The sequence below is a fragment of the Gorilla gorilla genome, chromosome 9 (genome assembly GCF_029281585.2).
Source record: "Gorilla gorilla gorilla isolate KB3781 chromosome 9, NHGRI_mGorGor1-v2.1_pri, whole genome shotgun sequence".
NCBI classification, from domain to species: Eukaryota; Metazoa; Chordata; class Mammalia; order Primates; family Hominidae; genus Gorilla; species Gorilla gorilla.
Genome location: NC_073233.2, coordinates 7,335,904 through 7,350,475, shown reverse-complemented (window position 1 = coordinate 7,350,475; position 14,572 = coordinate 7,335,904). Strand labels below are relative to the sequence as shown.

The following is a 14,572-nucleotide window of genomic DNA, read 5'->3' as shown; positions in this document are numbered from 1 at the left end:
CCGGTGGCTCAGTCAGGAGGCCCAGGAGTACTGGAGAATAGACTGTGGCCGCCAGGGCTGGTCCAGGTCAGGGCTCTGTCCCAGTGGCCAGGGCTCTATCCAGTGCCATGAGGACCCAGGCCCTGTTAGGAGAAAGTGGCCCCATCAGCAGAGGGGTTGCCCAAGTGCTGCATTTCTCTGCCACTTGTTTGAATGTGCTCCGCTTTCCCTGCAGCCCTCTGGACCCCGAGGTTGGACCCTACTGTGACACACCTACCATGCAGACACTCTTCAACCTCCTCTGGCTTGCCCTGGCCTGCAGCCCTGTTCACACTACCCTGTCAAAGTCAGATGCCAAAAAAGCCGCCTCAAAGACGCTGCTGGAGAAGGTAAGGGTGGCCTGGGGACTTGAGGTGACGGTACTGGCTGAGGGCTGATCCATCATCCTCTTCTCCTTTCTGTTCACTGGGGCCTGTGAGCCAGGAGGCTCGAGGGGCTTGGCTCCTCACAAAGGCACCTGATGAGCCCGCAGCCGGTGGGTGGCCTGTGTGGTTCTGGGGCTCTAGCCAGTCAGCACCTCTGAGTGAGCAGCCTCTGGAGCCAGGTTTTGAGGGCAAGCAGGGTGCCTCCCCACTCACCCCACGTGGGGCTTGTTTTATGTGCCAGTTGCCAGTTTCCATCCTCTACCTCTTGTTTATATCACCTGCATCTTCATCTTGCTGTCTTTATCATGGCCTTGAGCTGTGTTTGCCTCATGCTTTTTGGGACGTTCCCCTGGGATGGCCCTGGGGATTGCACCTTCAAGGGTGTAAACTCATAGAACCACCTCTCAGCCCCAGCAGTCCCCATGCCGCTGGCCAGACCCTGCCACAGGACTGTTCCTGTGACCTAGTCCTGGACTGGCAGATGCTTTCTCTGTGCTGTATGGGGGCAAATAAACTATGCAGTGGACATCTCTCTCTCACGGGGCCCCTTGGGGCGAGGTCAAGGGGAGGCCGAGCCGGGCCACAGAGTGTGGACAGAAGAGACAAGTTGATAACTGGATGGAAGGTTTCCAGGAGCAGAGGTGGAGTAGGGGGAGGTGTGACATGGCAGGAAAAGACTCGAATTGGTGGGGGCGGTGGCAGGCAGTGGTTGGCCAGCAGGGACGTATTGGCGGGGCGGTGGCAGGCAGTGGTTGGCCAGCAGGGTCATATTGGCGGGGCGGTGGCAGGCAGTGGTTGGCCAGCAGGGTCACGTTGGCAGGGGCGGTGGCAGGCAGTGGTTGGCCAGCATGGTGGCGTGTGCCTGGCATGTTCTTTTCTTTTTTTTTTTTTGAGATGAAGTTTTGCTCTTGTTGCCCAGGCTGGAGCGCAATGGCGCGATCTTGGCTCACCGCAACCTCTGCCACCCAGGTTCAAGCGATTCTCCTGCTTCAGCCTCCCGAGTAGCTGGGACTTCAGGCGCCCGCCACCACGCCTGGCTAATTTTTGCATATTTAGTAGAGATGGGGTTTCACCATGTTGACCAGGCTGGTCTCCGACTCCTGACCTCAGGTGGTCCACCTGCCTCGGCCTCCCAAAGTTCTGGGATTACAGGTGTGAGCCAACACACCCAGGGCACCTGGCATGTTCTTGTCCAGCAAAGCGTATGGCCCTGGAGTGCCCGGATGGGTATCGAGTGGCCAGAGCTGGTGCAGACCATCCACCCTCACATGCAAGGAGGGAGCCACCATAGCTGTCTGTCTGCCTGCCTGCCTTCCAGCCCGGAGCAAGGGTGGGAAAGGCCCTGTACGGTCGGCCAGTGTCTGTTGATGGCCAGAGTGCTTCTGAATTGAATTGCCTGCTGTGGCCTCGATCCTCAACATACAGGGTCTCCGGGTCAGCAGCACTGTGTGGATCCAGAGACTCGGCTGCTGGCTGAATGGAAGGGACTTGCTGGGTGGGGCTCTGTGCTCTACACTGTGGACAGATGACTGAGGCTTTTCTCTCACTCGTTTTATTTCAGAGTCAGTTTTCAGATAAGCCGGTGCAAGACCGGGGTTTGGTGGTGACGGACCTCAAAGCTGAGAGTGTGGTTCTTGAGCATCGCAGCTACTGCTCGGCAAAGGCCCGGGACAGACACTTTGCTGGGGATGTACTGGGCTATGTCACTCCAGTAAGTTGGGGCCCTCACAGTGCAGAGGGAGGTCCTGAGGCTCAGGTGGGCTGCCCTGGCCCCGTGATGGCCTCTTCTGGCCAGTCAGTGATGGGGGTCTATGTTCTGATCTCCCGGAGCTGCCGCTGCTGTGAGGCTACGGTGGGAGAGATGCCATTCTGGAGATGTCAGAGTGTAAGACCTTGGGGGTCTCTCCAGGGGCTTGCTGTGCTGATCTCTGTGGGTTCCCCCTGACTCCAGAGGTGGGCTCTCAGGTCGTCTGGGGTCAGGAAGTGGGTGTGCAGAGCCAACCCTGGGCCAGGGAGGGGTGGGTTCTCACACCCAGCCTCCTCTTCTCTTGCTGTTCCCAGCTGCCAGCCTGCAGCAGTGGTGTGCACTAGCTCCAGGTGGGGCTTAAGACAAGCACCAGTCACTTTTGGTGAAAGGGATGTCGTGGCCTGGGTCCCAGGCTGTGAGTGGCAGTCCAGAGTAGGAGAAGGATACCCCAGGCCAGGAGCTGATGTCAGTCCGGGCTGGTATCTGTCTACACTGGCCAGCCCTGGGCACGTCCAGAGGCGCCAGAATGACAGCACCATGGTGAGACAGGTGCTCACTCACCTGTCCTCCATCTGATGTCTCCATCTTTTGCCAGTGGAACAGCCATGGCTACGATGTCACCAAGGTCTTTGGGAGCAAGTTCACACAGATCTCACCCGTCTGGCTGCAGCTGAAGAGACGTGGCCGTGAGATGTTTGAGGTCACAGGCCTCCACGACGTGGACCAAGGTTCTCATCCTTCCTGCTTGACTGTGCTTGCCTTACAGGCTGAAAAGAGCGTGAGTGCGAGAGCAGGGGTGTGTGTGTGTGAGTAGGTATGTCTCTCTTTGTGGGTGTCTCTGGGAGTGTGTGTGTGTCTCTGCGTGATTTAAGTGTGAATGTGAGTGTCTAAGTGTGAGACTGATGATGTGGGAGAGAAGAGATTGTGAGTGTGTTGAATGTGACTGTCGGTGTGGACATGTCTAAGTGTGAGACAGTGGGTGTGAGTGTGAGTGTGGTGACTGTGAGGCCCACGCCCTCACCCCTTGGGGCCCAGCCGGCAGAGCAGGCCCATGGTGTGGGCTGGTGTGCTAAGTGGGAAGGTGAGTGAGGAGCAGGGCAGGCCTGGTGGAGGGGGTTTCTGAGGTGGTCGCCACTGTGGGACCCTCTGCAAGGCCAGGTTGGTGCCTCAGAGTGTTCCGCCCAGGTCTGCACGTGGTCCAGGTGGCTGTGAGGGGGGCCTTCCCTTGCACTTCCGGGCTGCACACAAGCGTGTGCAGGACAGGCTCTACAATGACTCAGGCAGCCTCTGGGCAGCAAAGGGCACAGGCCGTTGGCTTCTCCTCCTCTGTCCCTCTCTCAGTGATTTTCATTCAATGCCAGGGAGGAGGGTGGGGTTCAGGCGGAGGCTGCCTCCTGATGGCACATCCTGATGACGTCTGCCCGAGTTTACGTGGCCGCACCTTGCGTTTGGGCTCGGACAGAGAGAAATGGCAGGGGAAGTGTTAGGCGGTTTTGGAGTTCAGAGAGCAGGAGTGGTTTTCCCTGACACTGAGAGAACCGTGGAGAGGTGTTGGAGTGTCAGCCAGTGTCAGGGCCTGGCGGGTCTGGCCATCCCTCAGCTCGGAGAAACCCTGACCTTCCCCAGGCCCTAGGATGCAGCTGCCTGTGCCCCTGGCCGGCCACAGGCTCTGAGCTGTCCCAGCTCAGGGAGGGTAAGATCAGAGCTGCTCTGCAGGGTCAGGACGGGGGCCTTGGCCAGAAGGGTGGAGAGTTGGGGTCAGGAAGAGGGTGTGGAGAGCCAGCCCTGGGCCAGGGAGGAGTGGGTTCTCACACCCGCCTCCCCGCCCCTGCCCTTTCCCTTGCGTATTGTGCGGCTGCCACGTTATCCTTCTCAGGTAGGCTGGGTCTTCCAGTTGGGTGCACGTGCTTGTGTTGACTGTCCCCTCCATGTCCCACAGGGTGGATGCGAGCTGTCAGGAAGCATGCCAAGGGCCTGCACATAGGTAAGTCTGGCAGGCCAGGAGTGGAGGCCCTGATGGCTCAACCTGCGAGGGTGGACAGGTGGGCGCTGGGGTCTCCACGTGTTCCTGATCACCCGGCTGTGCTGCTGCAGCACAGGTTACTTTGACCGCTCAGAGATGAAGCTGGCCCTGGCCTGGCATTCACAGCCCTTAGTCTGGCTGGAGTCCTGAGCTCTCCTCCCCACACAGACTGTGGCCCTCCAAAGCCAGCACCTCCTTGGCCAGTGGCATTGCCCTCATTGTTCTCCCTCCCATTTCTTCCTTCATTCACCTAATGAGTCCTATCAGGGCAGCTGGGGCCAAGCCCTGGGCTTGGCCTGAGGGTGATGCTGACCCTGGCCCATCTGTGCCCCTGTAGCTCACGGCTGGGGAAGGGGGGACATGTGTCCCCACGTCCAGTGGCAGCCTCAGAGGCAGTGGATTAAGAGCACAAGTTGCCAAGGGACAGACTCTGGGGGATGCTAGAAGCAGGTGACAGGGCTGAGTTGGAGCAGCCGGAGTCTGTCCCAGCCTCTCTCCTGTAAGGTGGGGCCACTACCATGCTGAGCCCTGTGGGGAGCTGGTGTCAGGGTACCAGGACTGTCAGTGTCTGCTCGCTCCTTCCCCACCACCCCTCCCTCTCCAGCCTGTGAGGCTCTGGGACATCCTCTCTGGACATGTGGCTGCTCCAGGTGGCCTCCCTGCCCCTCACTCTCTGGTCTCACTTCCCTCTGGAGGCCAAGGGGATGCCCTTTTGAGGCAGCAAGCAGCAGGGGCCCTCCAGCATCTCCCAGTCACGGCCCCCGTGTGTGTCTGTTGCCCCTGCAGTGCCTCGGCTCCTGTTTGAGGACTGGACTTACGATGATTTCCGGAACGTCTTAGACAGTGAGGATGAGATAGAGGAGCTGAGCAAGACCGTGGTCCAGGTGGCAAAGGTGAGACCTGTGTGCTGCTCCAGCCTCTGAGCACAGCCCCCCAGGTCCCACCTGGCCGTCTGTCTGGGCCTCCCGCGAGGCCTCCACTCGGCTTTTCTGGCTTCTGCCCTGGGCACCTTCTGGTGCAGCCCCCGTCTTCCAGGGAAGGCAGCATCAGCCAGGCTCAGACTGCTGTTCACTTTCTTGACCATGGGTCCTCTGGAGGTCCCAGGCATGGGAGATCTGTCTGCTGGGCCAGGGTTCTTCCCTTGGGCAAAGCCCAGCTGCCTGCTACCCTCCTGGGAGGGGACCCAGCCCTGCTGGCTGCCAGTATGCCTGGGCCTCGGGTCAGGGAGCCCCCAGGCCCCCGTGGTGGGGTTTGGGGAGGTGCATGGGTGGGCAGGATGCACGAGACCACTGGCCCCTCCACTCCTGTTCCTCTGGGACCCCCCCACACTTCCTCCTTCAGACAGGCCCTTCTGGGCATACAGCCCAGGCTTGGGTCTTGCCTCGTAAGTGACCAGGCCACAACCCGACCATGTGGGCCGAGGTGGCAGGCTTCTTGTCTTTCCACCCATCCCTCCTGGGCCTCCAGGCCCTCATTACCTGTGACTGCTTCTTTCAGAACCAGCATTTCGATGGCTTCGTGGTGGAGGTCTGGAACCAGCTGCTAAGCCAGAAGCGCGTGTGAGTGGGCACAGGTGGTGGTGGGTGGCCTTCCTCCTGGCCCTGGTGTTTGAAGGAGGCTGGAGGAAAGACCAGGGGTTTGGGGAGGGCCTTCCTTCCACAGTTCCTGTGCCTGGGGTGGGGATGGGGCTGCACAAAAGATGGACACCTGCTCAGAAAAGTGGAAGCAGCCTGTGGCAGGCAGCCGGCTCTGAACGCATTGCTGCACCAGGCCTGATGCCTCTCTTGGGTGGTCAGAGGAACTCGAGGACCCTCATTCATGAGGACTTGGCAAGAGAAAGATGGCCTGGATGGTGACAGCAGGTTGAGCTTGGACACAAGCAGAAACTCCTCACTGAGCTTCGGGGAGCCTTCCTGGGGGTGTCCCTGAGCACGGCCAGGACCCATGGTGTGGACCGCCATGGCGGCCTCTGGGGATTGCCTCCCAGGCCCCCAGGCTTTGTAGCAGTCCACTCCACCGGGAGGCGGCCACAGCACTCCCTCACGCCTCCTTTTGCCACATCAGAGCCCAGCCCACCCATGACCCTCGCGGGTTCCCACTCCCTGTGGGCCACATGACCAGGAACGGAGGGAGTGATAGGAAGTGCCATGGCTCCCCTGCCTGGCCTGGACTGGACTGACCACAGCCCTGAGGAATGGCCCTTCCTTGGTCCTGCCCAAGCAGCCCTGCCAACTCACCGAAACAGCTACCTTCCCTGTTCTGCCAAAGTGGGCGACTGCCCCGCAAAAGATAGCAGGGGGACAGACTGCTGCCCAGGATGTTGGTAGGGGGCGTCCTCGACATGCTCAGGACAGGTGGACTCCTCTCACTCCACTGGTTGCAACGAGCGAGGCTGGCGCGGTCTCCACCGCAGGTGCCTGGACAGCAGAGTCCTATGGCAGCTGTCCAGCCCTTCAGCCTTCTGTGTGAGCCGTGGGTTCTGGAATCGGCTCCCCCGCCCCCACCACCTGAAGTAGTTCTGGTTGGGCTTTAGAGCCCAGGCCTGAGCTCAGGCTGCATGGTGTCCCCTGCAGCAGCCATGGCACTTTCATCCCATTGCTGCTGGGGGCAAAGGAGCTGCAGGTCCAGGCTCTGCCCACCTGGGGCAGCGTCCCCACACAGATCTTAAGCTTGAGGGAGGGAAGGGACATTGTTGAGGCAGAGCCCATGAGAGGTAGGGCAGGATTCCTGCCCAGGGGCTCAAGAGGACCCTCAGCCTGGAGCCGGTACAGGCCCTGCCCCTGTGAGTGGCTCCAGCCTCTGCAGCCCCGCCGTTCCTCCCACTGGGCTCTGAGGGACTCACTGGCTGGGAGGCAGCAGTCCAAGGCTCTTCCCGGAACTGCTCCCAGGCCCCGGCTCCAGAAGAGCCCTGGAGTCCTGTTTCCTGGTGCCCAGACCCCCACACCCTCCGCCAGCACCCCTCAGTGTGGTCCGCCACTGGATCCTGGTGCCCAGACCCCCACACCCTCCGCCAGCACCCCTCAGTGTGATCCCCCACTGGATCCTGGTGCCCAGACCCCACTCCCTCAGTCAGCACCCCTCAGTGTGCCCCCTACCGGATGTGTCCAAGAGGCTCCTCTGTCTGCTTCCCTCCTGGGAGGCCTGGCAGCAGCAGGAGGACAAGGAGCTGTGTGAAGGGAGGCTGGGAGGCGCACTGCAGTGGGGGTAAGGATGTCCGCAAGGCTGTGGGGAGCCTGTTGTCTGCACAGCCTCTGAGGGGCCCCAGCTTTGCCGGAGGATCAGGTGCCTGCGTTCCTGGCTGAGGGACAATCCCAGGCCCTGCCTTGGGGGGTTCTTGCTGAGCCGTGGGCAGTGGACCCTGCCGGGGCTGACCTTCCATTACCCTCTGAGGAGAGGGGTGTCTCAGCAGGAGACAGAGCCCGCCTGCTTCCAGCCTTCTCACTAATCCTGGGAGAGCGGGTCTATTAATCAGAGATTTGCCATACTCATTTCCGTTTCAGAGCATTAGGTAGGCAGTGTGATGGCACCAGAGGCTCCTCAGGAGACAGCCTCGTGTCTGGGGTGGAGGCTGGGGGTGCTGAGACAGGCTCGTGTCTGGGGTGGAGGCTGGGGACGCTGAGACAGCCTCACGTCTCGGGTGGAGGCTGGGGGTGCTGAGACAGGCTCGTGTCTGGGGTGGAGGCTGGGGGCGCTGAGACAGCCTTGTGTCTGGGGTGGGAGGCTGCAGGTGCTGAGACAGCCTCATGTCTGGGGTGGAGGCTGGGGGTGCTGAGACAGGCTCGTTGTGCCTGGGGTGGAGGCTGGGGGTACTGAGACAGGCTCGTTGTGTCTAGGGTGGAGGCTGGGGGCACTGAGACAGCCTCGTTGTGCCTGGGGTGGAGGCTGGGGGTACTGAGACAGGCTCGTTGTGTCTGGGGTGGAGGCTGGGGGTACTGAGACAGGCTCGTTGTGTCTAGGGTGGAGGCTGGGGGCACTGAGACAGCCTCGTTGTGCCTGGGGTGGAGGCTGGGGGTACTGAGACAGGCTCATTGTGTCTAGGGTGGAGGCTGGGGGCACTGAGACAGCCTCGTTGTGCCTGGGGTGGAGGCTGGGGGTGCTGACACAGCCTCGTGTCTGGGGTGGAGGCTGGGGGTACTGAGACAGGCTCGTTGTGTCTATGGTGGAGGCTGGGGGCACTGAGACAGCCTCGTTGTGTCTGGGGTGGAGGCTGGGGGTGCTGAGGCAGCCTCGTGTCTGGGGTGGAGGCTGGGCGTACTGAGACAGGCTCGTGTCTCGGGTGGAGGCTGGGGGTGCTGAGACAGCCTCGTTGTGTCTGGGGTGGAGGCTGGGGGAACTGAGACAGCCTCATGTCTGGGGTGGAGGCCGGGGGTGCTTAGACAGGCTTGTTGTGTCTAGGGTGGAGGCTGGGGGCACTGAGACAGCCTCGTTGTGTCTGGGCTGGAGGCTGGGGGTGCTGAGACAGCCTCGTTGTGTCTGGGGTGGAGGCTGGGGGTGCTGAGACATGCTTGTTTTGTCTGGGGTAGAGGCTGGGAGTGCTGAGACAGCCTCATGTCTGGGGTGGAGGCTGGGGGTACTGAGACAGCCTCATGTCTGGGGTGGAGGCTGGGGGCACTGAGACAGCCTCGTGTCTGGGGTGGAGGCTGGGGGTGCTGAGACAGGCTCGTTGTGTCTGTGGTGGAGGCTGGGGGCACTGAGACAGCCTCGTTGTGTCTGGGGTGGAGGCTGGGGGTGCTGAGGCAGCCTCGTGTCTGGGGTGGAGGCTGGGCGTACTGAGACAGGCTCGTGTCTCGGGTGGAGGCTGGGGGTGCTGAGACAGCCTCGTTGTGTCTGGGGTGGAGGCTGGGGGAACTGAGACAGCCTCATGTCTGGGGTGGAGGCCGGGGGTGCTTAGGCTTGTTGTGTCTAGGGTGGAGGCTGGGGGCACTGAGACAGCCTCGTTGTGTCTGGGCTGGAGGCTGGGGGTGCTGAGACAGCCTCGTGTCTGGGGTGGAGGCTGGGGGTGCTGAGACATGCTTGTTTTGTCTGGGGTAGAGGCTGGGAGTGCTGAGACAGCCTCGTTGTGTCTGGGGTAGAGGCTGGGAGTGCTGAGACAGCCTCATGTCTGGGGTGGAGGCTGGGGGTACTGAGACAGCCTCATGTCTGGGGTGGAGGCTGGGGGCACTGAGACAGCCTCGTGTCTGGGGTGGAGGCTGGGGGTGCTGAGACAGGCTCGTTGTGTCTGGGGTAGAGGCTGGGAGTGCAGAGACAGCCTCATGTCTGGGGTGGAGGCTGGGGGCACTGAGACAGCCTCGTGTCTGGGGTGGAGGCTGCGGGTGCTGAGACAGCCTCGTTGTGTCAGGGCTCCCGACGGGTCATTAATGTCAGGGTGGGAGGGCAGGAGGCAGTAGGGGGGTTGCTGAGCCAGAGTGGCCGCAGCAGGGGAGGACGGTTGGGAGCAGCCTGCGAGCACCTCGTGTCCAGGCTCCTGCAGGAAGGTGGGGAGCTGTGGGAAGGTCGGGAGCTGCCAGCATGGCAGGGGCAGGCAGTATCCAGGCTCCTCACAGCAGCTTGGCAGATTCCTTTGGGCATTCTGCTGCCTGGGAGGTGCCTCAGCACAGTCCTGCCTCTGACCACCACCTGGGACCCCAGCCCCCAGTGTGCCAGGCCCAAGACTGGGCTTAGCAGGTTCGGTCCTATGCACTGGGCCCTGGACAGAGGCTCAGAGGCACCTTTTCCTGCAGAGTTTGTTGGCGGTGCTCTTAGAAGGGATGTTGCTGCCTCTGGTCCCTCCTGAGCTCTGGATCAGCCCCTTACAGTTGTCCGCATGCCCAGAGGGGCTGTGTTAGGGGCGCTCGGAGCCACCAGTGCCAGCAGCTGGCAGTATGAGGGGGTCTGTCATGAGGAGCACTCCGGGCAATGCTGCAGCACTGTAGCTGCAGCTCACGTCGCCTCCGGGGCCCATGTTGTCTCCTGGGGGCCTGGGTAGACCTGACTCACACCTGTCCTCCTTGAAGGCCAGCTCTGGGCCACACCGTGAGCCTGACTGTGGGTGGACACCCGGGCTCCCTGGGCCCCTCACAGAGTGGCTGGGGGCACCTTTTGGCCCTCAGGTCTGGTGTGGCCCTGGAGGAAGGCCATCCCACCACCATCCTGAGGAGCTGTGGGTGCCTGCAGACAGCATAGAGCCCACAGGCTGGGAACCAGGCAGGAGACCCCCAGGTAGGGTCAGCTTCCCCAGGCATCTGGGCAGGGCTTACTCTGCTCACTTTGCTCTGGTGTTTCAGGGGCGGGGGCAGCACCCTCCTTGACCACCACCTCTTAAGTGGCGCACAGTGTGTGACAGCCTCTGGTGCCCATAGAGTTGTGGACACAGCTGCAGAGGCGTGAGGACGGGCTGCCCAAAGACACTGCTCCCCACTGAGGACTGTACCTGCATTGCAGCTGGCAGAACTAACACCAGATGATGTGGGCCAGAGTTACCCAGGAATTGACGGGGGCTTGGCTTGGAAAATGACAGTCCCACTTGGGCCATGTCAGGGAAACAGGAGCTGCCACTATGCAGCAGTTGCACGTGCCAGGCCCTGGTCCTGGCACCATTGGGAGCACCAGGGCCTCTGGGTACTAGCTGAGGAACCGTCACCTCGTCCTGACCTAACCCGGTTCTCACTGAGCCCCACAGAGGCTTGTGCTGGAGTGGGGCGGGACCTGGGGCCACCAGAGGCCGGCTCTTGCCCCACTCTCAGTCCTCCTGTCATCCCCTAAGGGGTGGGTCTCCTCCCCAGCTGGGGCTGCTCCCAGGGGCCTGCAGCATGAGAGTGACAGTCTCCTACGTGCAGTAACAGCCAGAGCCTGCCCAGTGTGGACGTATCACCCTGAAACCCAGCTTTGCAGCAGCATGTGCTCCAGGCCAGTTTCTGCAGAGGCCACCTGCAGGGTAGACTCATGGGCACCAGCGTGTGCACACGGCCGGCCTGGGGTCCTGACGGCTGCTCCTAGGCCATGCTAGGAGGGAGGCTAGTGCCATCTCTTGGGGAACACTGCCAGCCTGCTCTGAGATGCTCCTGCCCCCTCCACCTCCAGGGGCCAGAGGAGGCCTAACTGCTGCTCCCTGTCTCCTGCCCTGCCCGGTGCCCTGCCCTCTCCTTCCCTGAGCTACACCAGGCAGGTGGGGCCCTTGGAGTGCCCTGCGGCCGCCCTCGGGTCAGTGTCCTGGGCCTGCTGGGGGCCTTTTCTTACCTGGTGTGTCCTTTTTTTTTTTGAGACGGAGTCATGCTCTTCAGCCCAGGCTGGAGTGCAGTGGTGCGATCTCAGCTCACTGCAACCTCCATCTCCTGGGTTCAAGTGATTCTCCTGCCTCAGCCTCCTGAGTAGCTCGGATTACAGGCACGTGCCACCACACCCTGCTAATCTTTGTGTTTTTAGTAGAGGCGGGGTTTTGCCATGTTGGCCAAGCTGATCTGACCTCAGGTGACCGCCTATCTCGGCCTCCCAAGGTGCTGGGATTACCGGCGTGAGCCACCGTGCCCAGCTTTTTTTTTTTTTTTTTAACCTGCCATGTCTTTAGGTGTCTGAAGTGTGATGTACACACGTGGGGCTGTCTCTGGTTGTTTGAGCCCCTCTTTCTGGGGATTCCTGGGGTACTGCACAGGCCCCCACTCTAGGGGGGCCCATTGGGGCATGAGACATTGTTGTTGGGGCTACATCCAGAGATGGATAGGAAGTTCCCACGAAGGGACCCACCTGCCCTGCTGCAGGGTGTCAGGCTGGGGACCAGCCCCACCCCTCCCTGAGGCAGCGGGTGTCACAGAACCCTGGGAGAGGCCTCAGTGCCAGGCACTGCTGACCCCACCTCTCGGTTCTTGCAGGGGCCTCATCCACATGCTCACCCACCTGGCCGAGGCTCTGCACCAGGCCCGGCTGCTGGCCCTCCTGGTCATCCCGCCTGCCATCACCCCTGGGTAAGTGCCGCTCTTGAGATGTGGGGGTGGCTGTGGAGGGCTCTGGGGTCGGGGGCAGCCAGTGCAAGGTGCCGGCCAAAGGGCCCAGGCCCTCCTGCTCAGCACCCAAACCTCATCCCGTCTGTATACAGGCTTCAGCTGCCACACACACTCTGTGCCCCTGTGCTGGGCACAGAGAAGGCTCCAAGTCAGCACGTGAGTCCCAGGGGCAGACCTGGGGGCCAAGTGGACAGAAGCAGGCTGGGTTGGGGAGTCACAGAGCCCAGGCACGGCTGGCTTGGCTGGGGGGCACCCCAAGGTGTCGAGGCAGAAGTCCCAGGGCTCTGCCCAGGGCAGCCCCTCAGGCAGACACTGGGCTTCCCGGCCCGCCACTCTGGAAAGCTGCCAGCCCTCTGCACCTCAGCAGCCTTCTCTCCCTCCAGAGGCAAAGAGGTGACTGCGGGCCACTCGCTGTGTGCGGTTGGGTGCACCCCCAAACCCGAGAGTGGCTAGAGGGACTCACAGAAGAGCCAATTTGTGCTCACAGGAGGCAGCCACCCTGCAGATGCCTGTGCCAGCACAGGCCGGCCATGCCCTCAGGGTAGCACCCCTGGCTAAGGAGGCAGCTTGGTGGCCTCCTTCACAGCCTGTAGGCTGCTGAGGGCCCTTTGCACAGTCAACCGACTTTTCTCTCCAAGCTTTCCAGGGCTCTCCGCTGATCAATGTGGGCTGCAACTGGGCAAGGCAGTGCTGGGACAGAAACAGCAGCATGTCCTGCAGACCAGGTTTCAGACCTGTGCCCCTGGTCCCGCTGTCGTGGCCAGGTTCCTCCCCTGGAGCTGGGGCAGGCTCTGCTTAGACCCTTCTGGCTCCCAGCACAACGCAGTTGCTAGTTTCTTTTGGGCTCAGACTGATCCTTTGATGGAAGAACCTGGAAAGTGGAAAGCAGAAGAGGTGCTGAGGGCTGAGCCCTGGGGGCTGCTTCGTGCATGGCCTGAGCTTGCACACGTACCCCGCATTGTGCAGACAGAACTCCCTCTGCCTGTGACCAGGCGTTGGGGGTCCTGTCCCAGGCCGAGCCCTGGGGAGCCTCCTGTCTGCAGCACTGCTGTGTGCCCTGGCCCCTCCTTCTCCCTTATGTGCCAGCTGGGCTGACCTGTGGGTGGTGCTGGTGGGCAGGGGCCTGGCTGTGCCTCGGCAGTTCTGCTCCTGCAGCCCAGCAACCTCAGCCTCCCTGGCAATAACGGGCCCAAGTCCAGGGCTGGGGTCTCGCCTGTGTCCCGGGTTTGGGGCCCCACGCTGCGTCTTTTTCTTTTCTTTTTCTTTTTTTTGAGATAGAGTCTCACTCTGTCGCCCAGGCTGGAGTGCAGTGGTGCGATCTTATCTCACTGCAGCCTCTGCCTCCCAGGCTCAAGTGATCCCCCACCTCAGCCTCCTGAGTAGCTGGGACTACAGGCACATGCCACCACACCCAGCTAATTTGTGTATTTTTTTTTTTTTTTTTTTTTTTTTGGAAATGAGGTTTCGCCATGTTGCCCAGGCTGGTCTTGAACTCCTGGGCTCAAGCGATCATCCCACCTCGGCCTCCCAAGCCACCGTGGCCAGCCTTTTCCGATGTGAGGCACTAATGTCTGACCTGTGTTCCCAGGGTTTGAAGAGGGCTGGCAGGGGCTGGCTGTGAGGACACGTCCTTGCTGAGCTGACAGCACCTGTCTCAGGTGGTTGGGAGGACTGCAGGCCTGGGGCTGGGAGAAGATTCCTTGGGGCGGCAGACACTCCTTGTCCAGAGGCCATGGGCGTGGCCACCTCTGTGAGGCACCGATTTCATGGGGCTCCCGGGTTGCCCTTTGTGCTTAGGGGAGCTGCAGAAGCAGCCATCGGTGGAGACCAGCTCAGGAGCCCAGGGCAGTTCTTGAGGCTGGGGCAGAGGACCAGGTGCCTGTCTTCTGCTGGTGGCAGCCTCTGCCTGAGCTTCTGGCCCTAGGCAGGAAGTGGGCAGTTGGAGCTGGGCCACGTCCCTGCCCCTCACCCCACAGCAACCAAAGCTCACAACTCCATTTGCAGGGCGCTGGTGGGGTTGCAGCTGTAGGGTGGGATGCACGCCAGGGCTGTGGGCACTGTGACCAGGCTGGGGGCGGGGCCGAGGCCCACGGTGGGGGTCCCCGGGGAAGTGGGACCCAGCTCGGGGGAGGGCTGGGCACTGCTGTTGTGCGCCCGCTCCACTGGAGCACAGGGCTGTGCCTTCCCAGTCGGCGGGGCCGGTGAAGGTGCTGAGGCTCCCGTGGGTTCTCCCGAGGCTCTGGCTACAGCCCCAGAGGTGAGGAGGGCTGTTTTGTCATCTGTGTTTATCCTCCCCCATCCCACTCTGAGGGAAGAGCAGCGACTGCAGAGAAGCCTCGTAAATCCCTGTCCCTGGTGCTTTTGCAGCAGAATGTAATTGTGCTTGTCACTCACCTCCCAAGAGCGGCGCTGCCAGCACACA

The 14,572-nt window shown here is 61.7% G+C and overlaps 1 protein-coding gene across 4 annotated transcripts in view; it reads left to right on the top strand.

The window, feature by feature from the left end:
- Positions 1-14,572, top strand: part of CHID1 (chitinase domain containing 1) — a 42,766-nt gene that overhangs the window by 5,944 nt on the left and 22,250 nt on the right. For 2 of the 4 annotated variants that reach the window (XM_004050392.5, XM_063710863.1), the window contains 7 exons: positions 215-368; positions 1,966-2,115; positions 2,747-2,879; positions 4,091-4,135; positions 4,961-5,067; positions 5,672-5,733; positions 12,019-12,111. In XM_004050392.5, coding sequence (XP_004050440.1) covers positions 258-368; positions 1,966-2,115; positions 2,747-2,879; positions 4,091-4,135; positions 4,961-5,067; positions 5,672-5,733; positions 12,019-12,111 — 701 coding nt within the window. In that variant the 5' untranslated portion in view covers positions 215-257. The remainder of the gene's footprint in view (positions 1-214; positions 369-1,965; positions 2,116-2,746; positions 2,880-4,090; positions 4,136-4,960; positions 5,068-5,671; positions 5,734-12,018; positions 12,112-14,572) is intronic. The other 2 variants (XM_004050393.4, XM_019036313.4) reach the window with 1 other exon arrangement.